At 35.9% G+C, this 18,588-nt stretch overlaps 1 protein-coding gene across 3 annotated transcripts in view; it reads left to right on the forward strand.

The window, feature by feature from the left end:
• LOC107084171 (cytokine receptor common subunit gamma-like) overlaps positions 1 to 18,588 on the forward strand; it is a 27,295-nt gene that overhangs the window by 1,717 nt on the left and 6,990 nt on the right. Inside the window, exons 2-8 of one of the 3 annotated variants that reach the window (XM_015373882.1) lie at positions 467 to 557; positions 5,955 to 6,127; positions 6,276 to 6,409; positions 6,481 to 6,643; positions 6,734 to 6,839; positions 7,961 to 8,021; positions 8,811 to 9,801. In XM_015373882.1, coding sequence (XP_015229368.1) covers positions 467 to 557; positions 5,955 to 6,127; positions 6,276 to 6,409; positions 6,481 to 6,643; positions 6,734 to 6,839; positions 7,961 to 8,021; positions 8,811 to 9,017 — 935 coding nt within the window. In that variant the 3' untranslated portion in view covers positions 9,018 to 9,801. Of the gene's footprint in view, positions 1 to 466; positions 558 to 5,954; positions 6,128 to 6,275; positions 6,410 to 6,480; positions 6,644 to 6,733; positions 6,840 to 7,960; positions 8,022 to 8,810; positions 9,802 to 18,588 lie in introns of those variants that run through there. The other 2 variants (XM_015373881.1, XM_015373880.1) reach the window with 2 other exon arrangements.

Here is an 18,588-nt window from a genome sequence, read left to right on the forward strand (position 1 = left end):
AATATATATATGATTATATTCCTCTTTATATATCTATATATATGGATATATGGGACAATTGTGACAAATATGACAGAAATAGTGCGGCATGCTGTTTAGGACATTATTGTATATATTAACATTTTTTATAATCAATTTTTTGCACAATGGCAGCCCACTGCTCTCCAAGGGGATTGGTTAAATGCAGAGTGAATTTCATTACTCTGTACTTGTGACAGTTTAAAAAAAGTATAGTATAGTATAATATAGTAGTGTTTGCAGATAAATACATTATCTATGCTGAATGCATAGATAATGTATTTATCAATGCAAAGGTTTGAAGAGGAAAAAATGAAGAAAGAAACAAATACATATGTTAAAAAATGTACATAATGATGTGAATTTGACTTCTAGGTTATATTTGCAGCTGTACACATTTTTGTCCATATGTATCATGAAACTGTTCAATATGTTTGTGTCATGATAGATCTGCAGTGCATGGTGATTAACCTGGAATATGTTAACTGTTCCTGGAACCTGCAGGAAACTCCAGACGTCAATTACACTTTTTCCAGCCGGTATGTATCTAGTGGTAATAATCTAGTAATAACATAGAGGAACTGACAAAAAAAAATATTTGAGTTTATTGTTTTGTGACCTCAAATAACCTTTGTTAAATAACAATCAAATGAAGAAAAAAAAATTATATATATATATATATATATATATATATATTTTTTTTTTTTTTTTTTTTTTACTGTCATACTAATATAAAATAATGGTTGACCACTTTGGGACACTAGTAAATACAGTCTGCCTTACAATACTTTAAACACACACATTCCTTATGATCAAATATGGTGATGGCAGAATTATGCTGTGGAAATGTTACTCTTTAGCAGCCTTTCAGAGTTAGCAGGGTGTTAGACTAAGCTATTTTTTTTATTATTTAACCAGGAGAAAAAAATCCCATTGAGATTAAAAACTTCTTTTTCAAGGGAGTCTTGGTCAAGAGGCAGCAAAGCTATATAAGTTACATTAAACATAGATACTTAAAAATGACAGGTACATAATAAATAAAAAACATATCAAGTAAAACAATTACAGATCATTGAGGCTGCTTCAAATTCTTTCACTTTCAACTTAAAAGCATTTAAATATAAAAACTCAGTCAACTTAAGCTAAATGCAGGGAAATCTAGCTAAATGTATAATCATTAAACTTGGAATCACTAGTCACAGTTTTCAATATTATTTAATAATTTAGTAAAGAAACCCAAAACAAAGCATAAGTAAAACAAAGAAGAACACAGAAGAAGCAAAATAGCCAGTGTGAAAAAAAACGTGTCGACTAAAATGGCTTAAATTTGTGACAAAGAACAAAGATATTGATGACCGAGTCTATTTGATACTTACTGATATACTTATTCTTGTGGGTGATTACGCTATAAAGTTCAGAATAGAAGCTGCTGCTTTTTAAAAGGTGTTGTTTTTCTGAAGGTGAGATACTTATACTCACGATAATAAAAATACTTCTGGCTAGAAGCTAAGTTCTATTTAAAGCTGGAGATACATCATGCTAAAAGAGGTAAACCTACAAAGCATTCAGTTGTATTGAGTTAAAAAATATAACATAAATTTGATATCCTTTTAAATAGTTTCTCCAAACAGTTTATTAAAAGTATTTAGCATCAATAATTACCTACCTTAGGGGTTGTGAAAAAGCTATGGTAATTTTATCCCACTTCTCTATGCAGAATTGATGTATTTCAGACAGAATGGAAGGTATAAACAGGCTTTTGAAGGTAATGCCATAGAAACTGAATAGGATTCAGGTCAGGCCTTTAACTAGGATCTACAAATCTTGATTAGAGAGTTGAACCTGCTTTGTGTTTTTGGGTCATTGTTCTCCTGCAGATTACAGGTTCATTTCAGGTTGAGATTAGTTACAGATGGCTGGAGGTTCTTGCTCAGGAATTCTTTAGGAACTCATGGTTCTATTTATCACAGTAGGGTTAAATAAAGTGGCGGTTATGTGCTGTTGTTCCTATTTTTAAAATGTAGGGCTCAATTTACAATAGATGTTATGGGGATACACTCTTTCTAAAAAAAAGTTTAAGTTTTGTCCACAGATGTCTGTGGGATCATGTTCTGGAAATAATGAGACAAGCCTGAATGTCATAGTGAAGCATAAACACTGACATTAATTACAGCTATAGTGGAGGATTTTGCGCAAATTTTCTAAAAAACCTGCCCTCTCCATTTAAAAAATAAAATGCACACAGTGCTGTACCCGCTCCCAAGAGGGAACGCCTATTAAAGAAATCCATTTATCCTCATGCACGCTCTGTTTAAAAGTTGCTGTTTATATCGCTCTTACAAGCTTACTTTCCAAAAGATTTGCAATTTTTTCACTATGTCAGACTCACCACAGGTAAATGAAAATGGAGATGAGAACGTAGGATGGCCTTACGTAGACATATCACACAAATGATTGGCAATTAGGAGGACCACTTATTTTGATGATCCACCCAGAAAAACTATACCTTTAAGTGACTCAAGTGAGGGCTGCAGTTTTTTTGGATTCCTTTTGAAGGAGTTCATACTGGTCAGCTGGCAGCTCATAGAAAGATTCCCCACCGTTGGAAGTTTTCTCCATATGTTGGTAGTGTCTCTCAGTGGGATTTGGTGGACTCCTGAAGATTTTTGTAACCCTTTATTTCCAGAGATGGCAAAAGTACTCACTTTCCGTACTTGAGTAAAAGTACAGATAGTTGTGTTAAAAAATACTCTGGTAAAAGAGGAAGTACTGATTAAACTTCTTTACTCAAGTAAAAGTAACAAAGTACAGGCTTGTAAATTTACTTAAAGTATAAAAGTAAAAGTAGAAACCACTTTTTTCATGCCGTTGCCTACATTTTAAATGGATGTCTGCCAATAGGACGATGATTTTCAATCATCTCGTCGTCCATACTACTATGCTAACGCCACCGCCAACAACCTGCAATGATTTGCCGCCAATGAATACCGCCGAATCTGTCGATTCATCTTGTAGTGGTGCGTCAAATGCAACGTAGATTCCCATCCAATTAGATTGAATTTGGTATTGATGATGTGAAAAATAATAACGGTAACTCCATTGAAACGATTCAAAACTAAAGTAACGAGACAATTTTTTAAAATGTAAGGAGTAGAAAGTACAGATATTTGTGTAAAAATGTAAGGAGTAGAAGTAAAAAGTCGCCATTAAAATAAGCAGTAAAGTAAAAATATCAGAAAAATCTACTTGAGTACAGTAACGAAGTATTTGTACTTCTTTTGTACATCTCTGTTTATTTCTAATGTTTTTTTTCTGAATTTCCTTAGATCTTGGCTTGATATAGCTTACGAGGAATTTTCGCTATACTCCGACAGCAGATCTTATTTGAGCGATTTCTTGATTGAGGACAGGTTTGGAAGTAACCAGGCCTGGTTGTGGCCATAGAAGTAAACTCAGGTGTGATAAACTGTAGTCTTGTTTTTGTAATAGGAGAAAGGGTCCCTTTATACACATGGAGAGGATGTTAGGAGTATGTTTTTTTTCTCTTAAAGGTATTGCGGACAATTTTCGTAAAGTTTTTTTTTCGCAAAGACCCGCCCTGTCCACTTGAGAAAAAAAATGCACACGCACAACCCTGTACCCGCTCCCAAGAGGGAACACCTATTCATCGTGCGCAAGAGCATACACAAGCCCATTTCTCCTCGTGCACGCTCTGTTTAAAAGTTACTGTTCTCATAGCTCATACAAGCCTATTAAGTTTGAACGTCCGCTCTAACCCCTAAATCCCTCAATCACAATATAGAGTGGGGACTACAGGGGTTGATGTTAAAGATTTTTACCATTTGCCCAAAGGGCAAGTGACTTTCACATTTTATTTGCCCAGAAACAAAATTTACTTGCCCAGTATAATGTTTGATAAATATAGTTCCTAATATTCATTTTTGTATATATCAATGAAACATGTTTGTTTTTTAAATGTTTTTTGTAATTCAGTATTTTTTAAGTTTCCAGGTTCCTGGTGTGTATATGCATGCGTCAGATAATGAACTCAAGCCTACATTACCGTGTTAACATGCTTTTCAATCATTCCTGCACATTCTTTTCAAACTAAACTTTGCTTTAAACTGTTGTGTGCTTGGAAAAATATAAATTGTAATGTTAAAAATCTAAAAAAAACTTGACAGGTTAAAATCTTAAGATAAATCACAAGACAGAAGTCAATCTCACAAATGAATAACTTTTATTTTAGAGTCACGGTATGTTTATACAAGATAATACTATTAATACAGTATAATGTGACTTTTCTAGAGAATCATTATACATAATTATTTTATACAGTGTTTCCACAGTCTTACATAATATCAGAATTCCCTGACTTTTAACCGACTCAGGATTAGTTTTCCCTGACAAAATAAATGCAGCCGTTTGTCGTTTTGGTAACTACATCAAAATTACCGCTAGGTGGACAAAAATCACGCCATCTGGCGGAAAATCACCCGGCTTTTTCAAATCACACACCTTTTTAAAATCACGTACAAAAATCATGTACAAAACAACAAAAATGGCGCCGGCAACACATCTAGGTCATTTTCGTCGAATGTCGGTTATTTTAAAGTAAATTTGAGTGATAAAAAATTTTTTTTTTGCGATTTTGCCCGCCGGGCAAGTGCAATGAAATTTGTACTCTCCCGACAATAAAAACTACTTGCCCCGGGAGATCAGGCGATGGTTGACATCGAGCCCTGGACTATGTAGTGGACTTTATAACGAACTTAACTGACCATTCAGACAGATGATCACTGATTTTTGCTCCCCGTTGGTCACGTAACTCCTCCTCCACAGCGCTGTGCCTGCTCCATCTTTGTTATTAGTCGCCGCTGTCTGGTAGCGGTAGTCTATGGCGACTGCTGGCCGATATGACAGCAATTCCCAAAATGCTTTGCGATGGGGAGCTCTTATTGAAAAACATTCTGGGATATACCTGCCTAGACACTTTTTTTCTTACAACCCTTGGGCATTTTCAAATAACCACGGTGAGAAAGGTGAGCTTCAATGACTGTCTGAAACTGTAGCTCACCACACATATACGCCTGAAAGTGAGCATGCAAAGAAAAAGAGCTAACTGACAACAAGCACGTTCGACAGCCTTACGTAAACATATCACCAAATGATTGACAGTTAGGAGGACCACTTATTTAGGTGATCCACCCGGAAATAAAAGGTTGTCCTCTATACCTTTAACTACAAAAATCTTTATTTCTAAATCTACTTTTGGTGTTTAAAACTTAGTATGGTGTTTACGCATGTTATCTTTGACTTACTCGATTAATGTTCTGAAACACAGAGCTGTGGCAAAAATGCTAAGAAAAAAAACCCAAATAGTTTACAGAACAAAGATTTTCAAAATTACTTTATATGATATATTGTTTCTCAAATATCTGTTTTCAATGATTGCACAAATGCATGTGTTTTTTCATGTATCCCATGAAAAAACACCCAAGCTGTCTTTATTGGCCTTTACATTTAAAAAAAAAATTACTTCAATAAAGTTATTTAGAGCCACATTGGGTAATGTAAGAAGCCACATGTGGCTCTACTAGCGGCAGGTTGCAGACCCTTTATCTAAATTCAAAACTCTATTTGTATTATTTTGGTGAGGCCTTAGTTTTCCACAAAAACAATGTACTTCTCTCTTTGGCAAGGATGCTTTAACATGTGCTTCTGGTGAGTATGAGGTATATTAGCAACATAGTTAATTGTTTGCAGTTCAATTTGCGCTATTGTATTCTAAAGTGTAATATGTTCCCACATTCGTAAAACAACCACTAGCCGGCAAAAGTCACACCACAGATTCTTTCTAATATAGTATGTGACCTTGTCATAGCTACAATTGTTATGAGTGTAATCTAGTTAAATAACAGAACATTTTTACACAGGTTTGAAGGAGAGGATCAAAGTAGCTGTGCTGAATATCTGTTAGAGAACGGAATAAACATTGGATGTAGGCGTCCCTACAACTACACCAGACGCCAGAGATTTGACACATTTTACACCAAACTGAGTGACGGCAGTCAGGTGTTTCAGAAGGAACTTCAACTTAAAACTAAAGGTAGGTAATAGAACAACTCCGTGAAAAAATAAATAGTTTCTTCTAAAAATCTTGCATATTTAAAAATCCAGAATCCTGTTTTGATTTAATGATTTAAATTACATTACATTTCTCTGTACCTCTGTACCTCTGTCCCTGCTGTCATTAGTGAAATTAAACCCACCAACCAACCTGACGGTAAAGAATGGATCTGATTTTAACCTGTGGTTTTACTGGAACCAGACTAACCCCAAATGTGTCGACAGTGAAGTACGAATCAGAATCAACAACAGCGACTGGGAGGTGCTTGTTTTCTTCTTCTCATTATATTCCTTCTAATGATCCGACATCTCATGAGCTGTTTTCTGCCATAGATTTTGTCAGTGTTTCATAAGCAGAGTTATTGCCAGAAGTTGCCCTCCAGCAGCTCCAGATATGAGCTACAGGTGAGGAGCAAATTAAAGTATGACTGTGGAGACTCGGAATATTGGAGCGACTGGAGCGAGCCTGTGGTCTGGGGATTCAATAACACCACAGGTAAGGCTGCAGGATTCATTTTTCCATACTAAACATTTTGCACATGCAGAAAAAAAATCTAAGTTAACAGAACATTAAACCTTTTCCCAGACACAAATATAAGAAATAATGGAATATCAGTGTGGACAGCGGTGCTGTATGCTGCTGGTGCCACCACCCTCATTCTTCTGGTCATGATCTTACTGCACAGTGAACGGTAGGTCATGTCAGGATTCATTACTTTTTTATTTTGTCATTTTAATTCAAACCAAATTTTCATCTAAACTATAAATGTACATTTTACAGAAAATTTAAATATATTAAATTATTCAGGTATTATTTTTTTATTACAGTCATTTTATTCTTTAAGTTTTGTTCAAATAAATTGTTGCTTTGACCAGTAATATTTTTCTTACTATCTTTATTGTATTTTTTTTGCTGTTTAACCTCATGCAGTGAAAACTGCATGTTTTATATTTGGTGTACAGTATTTTCTAGAGTCAGATAAACATAGATCATTATATGAGAAATAATCTGATGTCTGCATCACAGCATCACAGCGTCTACAGCCATGGCTAATTCACAACACTGGTCTTTTTGAATGAAACGGAGAAAAGAAAACAAAAAGTAAAAACAATTACAATAAATGACATCATAAAATAATATATTATATGCAACCATGGAGTGATATACTATACACATCAAATCTCTAATACTTAAAATAATAAATGTAACCACTTTACCACACATTGACCAGGTGAGCATATGAAAAAAACATGGTTTTGTTTTTTTTCTAATTCATGCTAACTTTAGTAAAAAAAAAAAAAAAACAAATAATATTGCATTAATTGATAATAATAACAACCAAAGAAATGTTTTTTTATGTAAAAAATGTGCATGTTTGCATGTTTTTTTCAAAAACAATTTCTATCTATCTATCTATCTATCTATCTATCTATCTATCTATCTATCTTGCTCCTGAACTGTTATATATTTCAACTTTTTCAACTTTTCTTGCTTTTTGCATCTTTTTTATTCTAACCTTCCTATTGCTTTTCGAATCTGAAACCTGTAACTGAAATTTATTTAATTATTATCATTAAATACAGAAATGAACAGTTCATTGTTACACTTAAACATGTCTTCACTATGCAAAAAATAGTCAAATAATGCACATTTGTGGTAGAGAAAAATACCCGTACTGTATTAAATCTGATGTTTAATATTCTATGTACTATCTTGTTTTCAGACAAATAAGCCAATTACTACAATTCAGTAAAATACCAATGCCTGTAATGTATGTCGGTTTATATGAAATTGTGTGTTATTCCCACACAGGATTAAAATCATCCTAATCCCTCCACTTCCCAAGCCCGTACTGAACTCTCCTGATGTTGAGGTAATCTACAAGATTAATATTTCATCCTGTTTGTTTGTTTCTTGCTGCAGTCTAGCAAAGCTTGGGTTACATGAACCTGAACATATGGAAAAGCATCTATGATATAGTATCTACAAAGAAATGCCATGGTAAAATTATATTTAGATGTGAAAGGGTTTCCTTCCTTACAAGAGAAAAGCAAGGGAGAAACTAACTCATGACATCTCACAGTGGAGCAGTGGGTAGTACTGCTGCCCTACAGCAAGAAGGTTCTGGGTTCAATTCCTGGCCCAGGGTCTTTCTGCATGGAGTTTGCATGTTCTCCCTGTGCATGCATGAGTTCTCTCTGGGTACTCCAGCTTCCTCCCACAGGTTGTTTGGCTTCTGTAGATTCTCCACGGGTGTGAGTGTGTGAATGGTTGTTTGTCCTGTTTGTCTCTGTCTTGCCCTGCGATGGACTGGCGACCTGTCCAGGTTGTACCCAGCTTCTTGCCTATTGACAGCTGAAGATAGGCACCAGCACCCCTTGCTGTCCCCAGCAGGGACAAGTGTGATGGAAATTTTAACAATGTTGTGTGTTTAAGGATGAGTTCACCTTTATAATCACACTTTGTTTTGATTGAATGACACAAGTATTAGTGGCACATTACTAAATATCTTTACACAGGTTTCAATTTACACTGTCAGACAAACCATGAATTCCTGATCAAAACAAAAAAAATAAACTCTTTCATCTCTTTATTCATATGTGATGTAATAAATGTATGAATGATGATGCAAGAAAATTACCTTTTTTCTTTTTTTTTTAAGGATTGGTTTCATTTCCCCAAAGGCCTTATTAAAGATGGATTTAATAGCACCTTCAATGAGCGAGCCTGCACTGTGAGCGAGTACCAACCTGTCTCGCGGTCCGACAGCAACGGCTCTGACAGCTCCAACCTTACCACCTCCACCGATCAAACCGACTGCTCTATCACCATCGCAGGGGATGGGGCAGGGCTGAAGGCTTCGGTGTAAATGTTGTTTGAGGCAAATTTTGATCTGTCAAATTGGAACAATTCTTCTTTTTGTTGTTGGACAAATGTCCTGACATACTGTAGGAATAGGACAATAGCTGGATTTCAGAAAAACATGAAAAAATCAAGCAAGTAAACTGGAAATAAAAGGTCATGCATCATGCATTTGTGACCCATGTACGATAGCATCAGGATTTCTAAACTATATATAGTAGCAGAAAGATGTTTTGAACCTTGAAAAATAGTCCAAAAATGGGTTTCTTAGCAGGTTGGTTTATATTGAGGACACGTTCAAAAAGTATGTTCTAGTTTTAGATATTTTGAAGTGGGATTTATGAAGAGGCGTACAAACAAATTACAAACCACTTGTTTATTTTACTTCTTTCAATTAACATTTTTATCTATGTTGAAGCTGAGAGACTGAAAGATATTGTATGAATGTATTTTTTATTATAAATGTAAGAACTTATACTAAAAAACATACCTGTTGACTTTAAAGTTGATGCAGGAAATGAATAGTTATAGTTAACCAAAAAGTGTTCACAATGTTATTTTGTATCATTATTTTGGGAAGCAGTTATAATTTGATAGCCTATCCAGGGTTGTAAAATTACCACTGTATCATTGTATCACTGTATCACTCTACTTCCAGTGATGCATGTTTTAAGGTTTTACAAATATTCACCTTTGAGTTTAATCTTTTATAACTAATTCTTAATTTTATTGCTTATATCCGTTATATTAAATGTGCGTTGCTTACCCAGATTTGTAATACCTGATGTTAACTTGCTATTTTTCTTTTTATTAAAAAAAAATTCAAGACCAAATTTTGTTGATTGATATTTCTAATCCCTCTTTCTTTTTCCTCCTCTTTTATTCTTCAGGCTAAACATGCTAGTTTGCTAGTAGAAACAACAATAAAATGATTGAAAATCTTAGCAAATAAGGAGGAAGATTATGAATGTGAGTCACTAACCTGGTTTAATAGTTTCAATTCAATTCACTATTTATATAGCACCAATTCACAACACATGTCATCTCAAGGCACTTTACATTTCACAAGATCATACAGTCAAAATGATTCAGTTTTCTATCTAAGGAAAACCAGTTGATTGCATTGTTTCATTGACTCGAATGCAATCCCTCACACTAAACATGCTTGTAGCGACAGTGGAGAGGAAAAACTCCCTTTGAACAGGGAGAATCCACCAGCAGAACCAGGCTCAGTGTGAGCGGCCATCTGCCGAGGCCGACTGGGGTTCAAGGAGACAGAAGCAGAGACACAAAAAGCAGCTGTAAAAGGCGGCCCTGTCCAGGAAACACACAGCCAGGCAGACGAGCTCTGAGCCAGCTCCCATGTCAGAGGACGAAGAGAGCACATCCAGCCAGTCATGGTCAGAGAAACAGGACTACACTGAAAAACAGACACGGTGTTGATGGCAGTAGCACAGCTGATATTTCTCTTCAGGATGGTGTCACAGCCAAACAGGAATAGACCAGATGAAGCTACTATTAGAAAAAGCAGAATAAGCATAGCATTACAGATTGAACTAACAGAGTCTGCAGAGTGGCAGAATAGAGATAAAATGAAGTAGAATGATGAAATAGGGGTCCCTACGTCCTAGTTTCTAGTTTCTCAGCTTCACCCCAGGACAGGATATTTCTAATTTTTGCAATATTCCGCAGCTGAAAGAAGGAAATTCTAAAAACCTGTTTGAAATGGGATTTAAATCACAGGTCCGGATCAATAATAACACCAGGAATTTTTACTTGATTATCTGAAATCAGTTTAATTCCATTCAAATTAAGTGGCTGACTAATCAGATTCTTTTTCAACGACTCTGATCAAAGACTATAACTTCTGTTTTGTCTGCATTCAGAAGCAGAAAGTTCATCCAGGATTTTATGTCTTCAAGATATGCCTTCATCTGGATTTATAGACAGATATAGCTGAGTATCATCAGCATAACAGTGTAAATTAATCCCATGCTGTCTAATAACTCTACCGATTGGGAGCATATATAAAAGAAAATTGGTCCTAGCACTGATCCCTGTGGTACTCCAGAGGAAATCCTTGAGCATCCTTGAGGAGGATTTTTCATTAACGTGAACAAACTGAAATCAATCAGATAGATAAGATTTAAACCAGTCTAGTGCTGTTCCTTTAATTCCAATAAAATATTCAAGTCTTTCCAAAAGAATATCATGATCAACTGTATCAAATGCAGCACTGAAATCCAACAGGACGAGTACAGATACAAGTACATTATCTGAGGCCATGAGAATTTCATTAGTGACTTTCACCAGAGCTGTTTCAGATCTATGATGAGCTCTAAAGCCAGACTGAAACTCTTCAAAAAGTTCATTATGGTGTAAGTGATTGCACACTTATTTGGTAACTAATTTCTTAAGAATTTTAGATAAGAAATGAAGATTGGATATAGGTCTATAATTGACCAAATTGTCTGGGTCAAGAGTAAATTTCTTAAGTAAAGGTTTAATTACAGCAACCTTAAAAGCCTTTGGTACATATCCCTCTAACAGAGATAGATTAATCACATCTAAAATGGAGAAGATCAAAGGGAATACCTCCTAAAATAACCTGTACAAATTGGAGGCTTAGATGAAGACAAGTTTTGCTAACTTTGTAAGATTAACTGGATTAAAGCAGTCTAAACCCGGTTCAGATTCTATGGCTACCTCAGATGCTGCCTTCCCTTCCAGAGATAAACCAATTGTTTTTAGAGGAGTGCTTATGATCTTATTTTCAATAAGATCAATCTTATTTATAAAGAATATCCTAAAATCATTACAGCTGAGAGCAAGTGGAATGGATGGTTCAACAGAGCTATGGCTCTGGGTGAGTTTGGCAACTGTATTAAAAAGATATCTAGGATTATTCTTATTCTCCTATAATAATGAGGAGAATAAGAATAATCCTAGATATCAGATGCTGCAGCCCCGGAGAAAAAGCAGGAGACTGAAGACAGGTCAGGCAAATAGATCAGGCAAATAGATTAGAACAGGTACAGGCGGGTTCAGAGTTTCAGCAGTCTGAAGCCAGGTGAGGCAAACAGATCAGAACAGGAACAGGCAGGCTCAGTGGTTGAGAGGCAGACCAGGATAATGTAATCAGAAACATTAAGGTAATGCTAAAACACGCTCACTACTGAGATCCGATGAGTACAGGCAGGCTCAGTATTTGAGAGGAAGAACAGGCCAGGATCAGGTAATCAGAAACGCTAGGTAACGAATGACATATTTTGCACTTGACCATCACTAAGGGTCTAAACATTTCCTAGTTTCCTGTAACTGATCCTGCCCCATTTAACCACTTTTCTGATATTTTTGAAGCCTACTCTTCAATGACTGAGTTATTCAAAGAGTCATAAGAAAACTCCTTTTTAAGGACACTTTAACGGAAAGCAGATTTAATGTTCTACCCAAAGTTTGCCATGTAACTCAATAGATATACTAGTACACAATTTTTTATTTTAAAATTTCAGACATAACTCTTTTGGTTGCCCAAATCAAAGTGAAGATTGTTTATGGGGGCAAAAGGTCTATGTAAAAATGCAGTTGGAAGTGAAAAAAAGAGGTGCTGAAAAGCTGAATGCAGGTGGAATAACCAGACTGCATAATAACTTTAACATCTATAGGCAGCTGCATGTTAGAGTTGCTATCTGATTTTCTGAGACTTCTGGGAGATTGAACTGAAATATGTTAAATAAAGGTTTTATTTGTAGCTCTCATCTATTACAGTTTTTACTAATTCATCAAGTATAGAGTGCAGTATATACACCATATCACTTATTCGGTTCTAACTAAAACGCTGTAACATAAAACATACGTTTTTTTCCCCGCCGAATTCACATGGGATCCTGCTTGGTCAAGTTTGTACTTAAGTAGCATGACATCTTAAGCCCAGTCCCAATACCTGCCCTTCCACCATTGTGTACTTCAATTGCAAATTCCTGCTGAAGGTTTGAGCGCATAGCCTGTCTCAATTCTCCAGAGCTGTCTTTGGCCCCGTCCCCAATGAACCCTTGACCCACACTTAGGCTCACATAAAAGTGGACTCTTCTAATGTGAAATGTTTTGTTCTCAATTCAATTCTGCCTATGGAGTTTCAAGCAAAAAGGTGGAAATATGGTAATGATCCAGCACCTTCCTTTCGCTGTTCAATCCTGATAAGCATAAAATTCCCTTATAAATCTTCCAAATCTCACAAACAGATCAATTTACTTAATTGATTCTCAATTAATGATTCTTCTTCACAGGCCTCTGTTTTAATAATAATAACTTGCAGCAAAAATTCATTTTTCGTTAAAGACTGTTGAGTGAAAGAATAGTTTTTGATAACAGTTTATTGGATTTTAATGGAAATTTTTTGAATATTCAACCAACCTAAATAAACATGTCACAAATCACTATATAATGACTATCTATTACATAAGCAAATGAGAAGTGTCTTTGTGACCTTTTGAATCAACAGCACCCAGCAGCAGAATTAATGCAATATTGCAGTTTCTTTCTTCTTGTTGACTCTTTCTGATCGTAACTGAAACAAATGAGAGCTCCAGTGCTTTAGTTTAAATTTTAGGACCTTCTGTATATGTTGTGAATGAGCTCTCAGAGTGATTAGGCCAGAAACTTCAGCTTTCTTTGCATATTGATGTACATGGATGTGTTAATATATAGCAGCACACTTGTCAGGAGGTTAGAGAATCAAGCTAAGGACAGATCTGTACCTTTCTAAATAAGATATTAATTCTAAGCATGATATATGACTCCCAAAACATTGACTTGGTGGAATGTTATACTTCAGTTCACAACCAAGTTGTCAGGAAGGACAATTACAGCGTAACAGGTACTGAAAGTGTCACTTACAGGAAGCAAAAACCCCCACAAAAAAAAAAAAAAAAAAACACGGAAATTGAGAGCTGAAGCGAAGTAGACGCTGAAAACATCAAGCCTCATGATGTCGACTTGGTTATTTCTGTTTTTCACTCTCTTTGGTCAAATAATGACTGATAAACCACCTGGTAAGAGCTTTTAAATACATCTTTATCTAGTTAAACATATTCATATGGTTGTATTACTGGCAGTGACTTAAATAGTTAAGTTTAAATGTGCTTAAACTATCGGGCTACCTGATTTCCTGAACGACTTCAGGCAGATGAAATTGAAAAGTTTTCTTACTGCTTAGCTTTTATTTATTAAAATGCTTTAGTAATCCATTATTGATTGAGTACAATAAACATGTATCGATGATTTTAGTTTTCAGTAATTTACTTTTCAACCTAACTTCTGTTCTATACAGAAAATTAAGAGTAAAACCAAGAAAATCCCCTTTGACGCCATTTCTCCTCGGGTTCATGTGCGCTTGTTTCTGCTCATGTCTGTACTGCCGGGAAACGCAATCTAAATCTATCGCTGCTTTTTACTTTACACTCACATTAATCATGTTTTTAGATTTATATTTATTAAAAAAAATGAGAAGAACAAGTTTAAATAAGCTGTAACATGTCTGTATTGTTTTTTTTTTTTTTTTTTTTTTATCTCTTTTGCAGTTTTAACGAAAAACTTTCCATTATATAAATTACAATAGAATTGTTTTATTTTAATTGCCTTTCAGTTTTGAATGATTTTTCTTTTGCTGTTATTAGCGCAATCCTTCCAATAATAATGTGCGTAGCTCTCGGTTAACATCCATCCAAGTCTAACACGTTCAAGCTCTGTTAAAAGATTTTAAAGTGACCATAGATTCCAACACATTCTCTCCTTCAAGATGTTTTTTTTTTTCTTTTTCAAAAAATAAACTTAGATTTTCTTTCGACAGTTACGTAACAGGCAGATCATATCGGTTCATTTCTTTCTTTTGAAGCCACTCAAAAAAAAACAAAAAAACACTCAGCAGCGGTCAAAAACTGTAAAGCTGCGTGCCTGAATTCAGGAGCTCACCCCAATAGCAAACACTAATATATTACAGGTGCTGCGGTGACCTGTCTGTAATGAAGGGGTTAGAAGCAGCATCAATTATGCTCAGCCAACAAAAAATATAACAAAACAATTAATTATTTCATAATTAAGTCAACTCATAATTCAAACCAACAAAAATATTTCACATTCATATTTTATATTAAATCAGAGAAATAACAGTAACCTAGAAAGAATAAAATATTCAAACATAAACCAAACATTAGGCTCCAACACTAAAATTTTGCCTTCCAATCTATCAAATGCGTGACTATTTTGTGATCTTATTATTTGTTAATCTGCCTCATTTCCATTGTCAGTTTATAGTATTTGAATATGTTGACATTGTTCTTTATTCATTTTGCTTCAGAGCAGGACTGTTTTAGAAGCATTAGTCTTAGTCTTCTGGACAAAATGCCTATTAGGGTTAGTTACAGTTACGTCACTTCATAGTTGAAGGTTTTAGTCAAGTTTTAGCTGCAAGGAAATGCAAACAAGTTTAGGCTTGTTTGACTTAAGATATTTTTTGTGTGCTCTTCATCTGGATATAAAATACTTGTCCTATGAATATCAACAAGTGAATACAAAACAATGATATGGAACAAATACATGCGAATATAATTACTTTGGATTTAATGTATTTAAACACATAAATTTCACTAAATACTTGTTGTTTTTTTGCCCTTTTCCCTCAGCTGTTGAAATGCCAAATTGTCTATATTTTGCCAAAAAACAGTTGCTGCTATGCCAGTTACACACCTAAAAATCTCACACCTGACTTCGATGTTAACAAATTCACAAAAATAAATTAGTGAAAGATCCTGATCATGGCGAAAATAGGACACCAAAAACTGCTTTAGCAGCAGTTTGTTTTCAGCACAAAACAGGAGAGATGTCTATTAAACAGGGTAGAAAGATCCTCTTTATAAACTGGTCAAAAGCAACTGTAATAAAGCATACATACCTATTTAAATTAATACATAGGTTTTCTACAAGGTTTAGAGATTATAAAGCAAATAGAAATTTAAGGAAAATAAATTATGTAAGGACAAGCTAGACAAATTCAGTTCAGGCAACTGGACGTAAAGAAGTTTCGCCAAAAGGCTTCATCAGTTCTAACTAGTGTTGGGGAGCCCTCCAAAGAGACAAGGAATTCATAATACTATGAGTGGACAAAGGAAGATGCACAGTTGTATTTAACACAGCTGAATACCACGCCAAAGTTAAAGCCATCTTCAGTGATACAGCCACCTCTGAAAGACTAAAGATTGCACCAGCAGCTACAAGAAGGTCATCACCTGCCTTCAGCAGTTAGAAACGGACAAAGCCATTGACAGGCAACAATACTACTGTACCCAGATTAAGCCATTCCCCAGACTATGGCCTCCCAAAGATATACAAGCAGTCACTTACAACATTGCCAAACATCTTGCTTCCATCCTTGGTCCAACATGACATTGCTAGCTCACAGGACTTCTCCAAGAGGATAAAGGAGCTCCAGTGTTGGATAGAAACATCAGCCAACTGGACACGGATAAGACCTGGGTCTCCAATTATGTGTTCACTTCAAGACCATACTCTGCCAGAATGGACCAACCTGACCACTGATCACACCTACCCTCTTCTGGACTTGTGTCTCACCCCCACATACTTCTAATTCAACTAAGTTTTCTACAGGCAGAAGCATGGATGCATGATGCTCTCTCCTGTGTTTTCCGTAGTGGTGAATTTATAGATGTTAGAAGTGGAAAGCTGAGCTCTACACTCATAGATGGGAACAAAACCCAGTCACTGGTTTTGTTGCTTGAATGACACATGGATCAAAATAAAGAGCAAGGATATCAACACGTTCACAGATCACATAAACGCAGTGGAACGAAACATCAATTTCACCTGTAATAGATGTTAAAGATGACAACCTTGCCTTCCTGGACTGATCGGTTCACATTATGGCAGACAGACAACTCAACACAGAAGTCTACAGGAAACCCACACACACTGACCAGTACTTCTGTTTTGACTCACACCACCCACTAGAACACAAAAGGAATCATTAGAACCCTCCAGACACAAGCAAAAACCATTCCCACCAGTAAGAGAGGGAAGATGAGAGAACAGAAACAAATCAGGACAGCCCTTAAGAACTGTGGTTATCCCAGATGGGCTTTTCCAAAGTCTCCTGAAAGGGAAGAAAACAGAAGAAGGAACTTCATCATTCCCTATGTTGCTGGAGTCTCTGAAAAACTCAGGAGGATTTTCAACCAGCACCGGCTCCCTGTGCACTTCAAACCCGGCAACACCCTGAGACAAGAACTGGTTCGCCCCAAAGATAAGGCACCCAGAAACAAAGCCGGTAACATGGTTTATGCCGTTCAGCGTAGTGAAGAATATACAGACCTTAACATTGGAGAGACCAAGCAACCACTACACAGGGACACAGCTCTGCACATGAGCGTCAAACCCTCAGGACAGGACTCAGCGGTTCACCGACACCTGAAGGAAAACAACATCATCCATATTCTGGCAAAGGAAGTAAGATGGTTTGCACGAGGGTTTAAGATAGCCATCTTTGTTAACCTGGAAAAAACATCCCTCAACAGAGGAGGTGTTAGACATAAGCTTTCACCTACTTACAAAGCACTTTTAGGATCAAAGCCCAGAAGATTCACCTCTCAGATGCCCTCACCTTACGAGAGAGTTAAAGACCCATCAGAACCCCTTAGGACCATTAACACCGCCCATGTGACCTCCTTGGCAATCTACTGTGAGGGATCAGAGCCAAAGCTTGTTTCCCTTAATTCTTTGTTACACAGAATATATTAATCTCAGCGCTCGCCACCACTAGTTAGAAACCGAAGAAGCCTCTTGGATGAGAGGCGAAATGTCTTCTAGAAAACTTCACGACCAGTTGCCTAAACTGAATTTGTCAAGTTTGGGTGACCTGGATGACTGAGAATCTTCACATATAATTATTCAAGGAATCCACATAGTCGTGGATTTTTATACATACGTACATATTTTTCTCTATATGCATCATGACACTGTTCAATCAAACATTTTAATCTTTGTTTTTATGATAGATTTGGACTGTCTCGTGATTAACCTGGAAAATGTTCACTGTTTCTGGAAACTGCAGGGGACTCCAAACGTCAATTACACCTTTTCCAGCCGGTATGTATCAAGTAATAATAATGTAGTTATCACCTGTTAAAGAAATAACAAATACATTTGGGATCATTTAATGACTCTGTTTAGGAAAATCAGCGGAATGTAAGAGCTGTTTAAAAATAGTAAAAAGCATTTTTGTTTTTCTCTTAATTGTATGAGTTTGTTTTCAGGACTTTTTACGCTGCCGTACAAAAATAAAATCATGTTCAAATATTTACCTTTGGAAGCCACCTATATAGTAGTCTGCTATACTTTATACACACACCGTCGCCATGATCAAACATGGAGGAAGTAGAATGAAGCTGTGGGGATGCTACTCTTTAGTAGCTGGCCAGAGTTAGTAGGAAACCAGATGAAGTTTAATGCAAGGAAATTCTGTAAGAAAACTAGGGATGCACGATATAATCGGCCCCCTATCGGTATGG

The sequence above is a fragment of the Cyprinodon variegatus genome, unplaced genomic scaffold, assembly GCF_000732505.1.
Source record: "Cyprinodon variegatus isolate N-32 unplaced genomic scaffold, C_variegatus-1.0 Scaffold94, whole genome shotgun sequence".
In the NCBI taxonomy this organism is placed as follows: domain Eukaryota; kingdom Metazoa; phylum Chordata; class Actinopteri; order Cyprinodontiformes; family Cyprinodontidae; genus Cyprinodon; species Cyprinodon variegatus.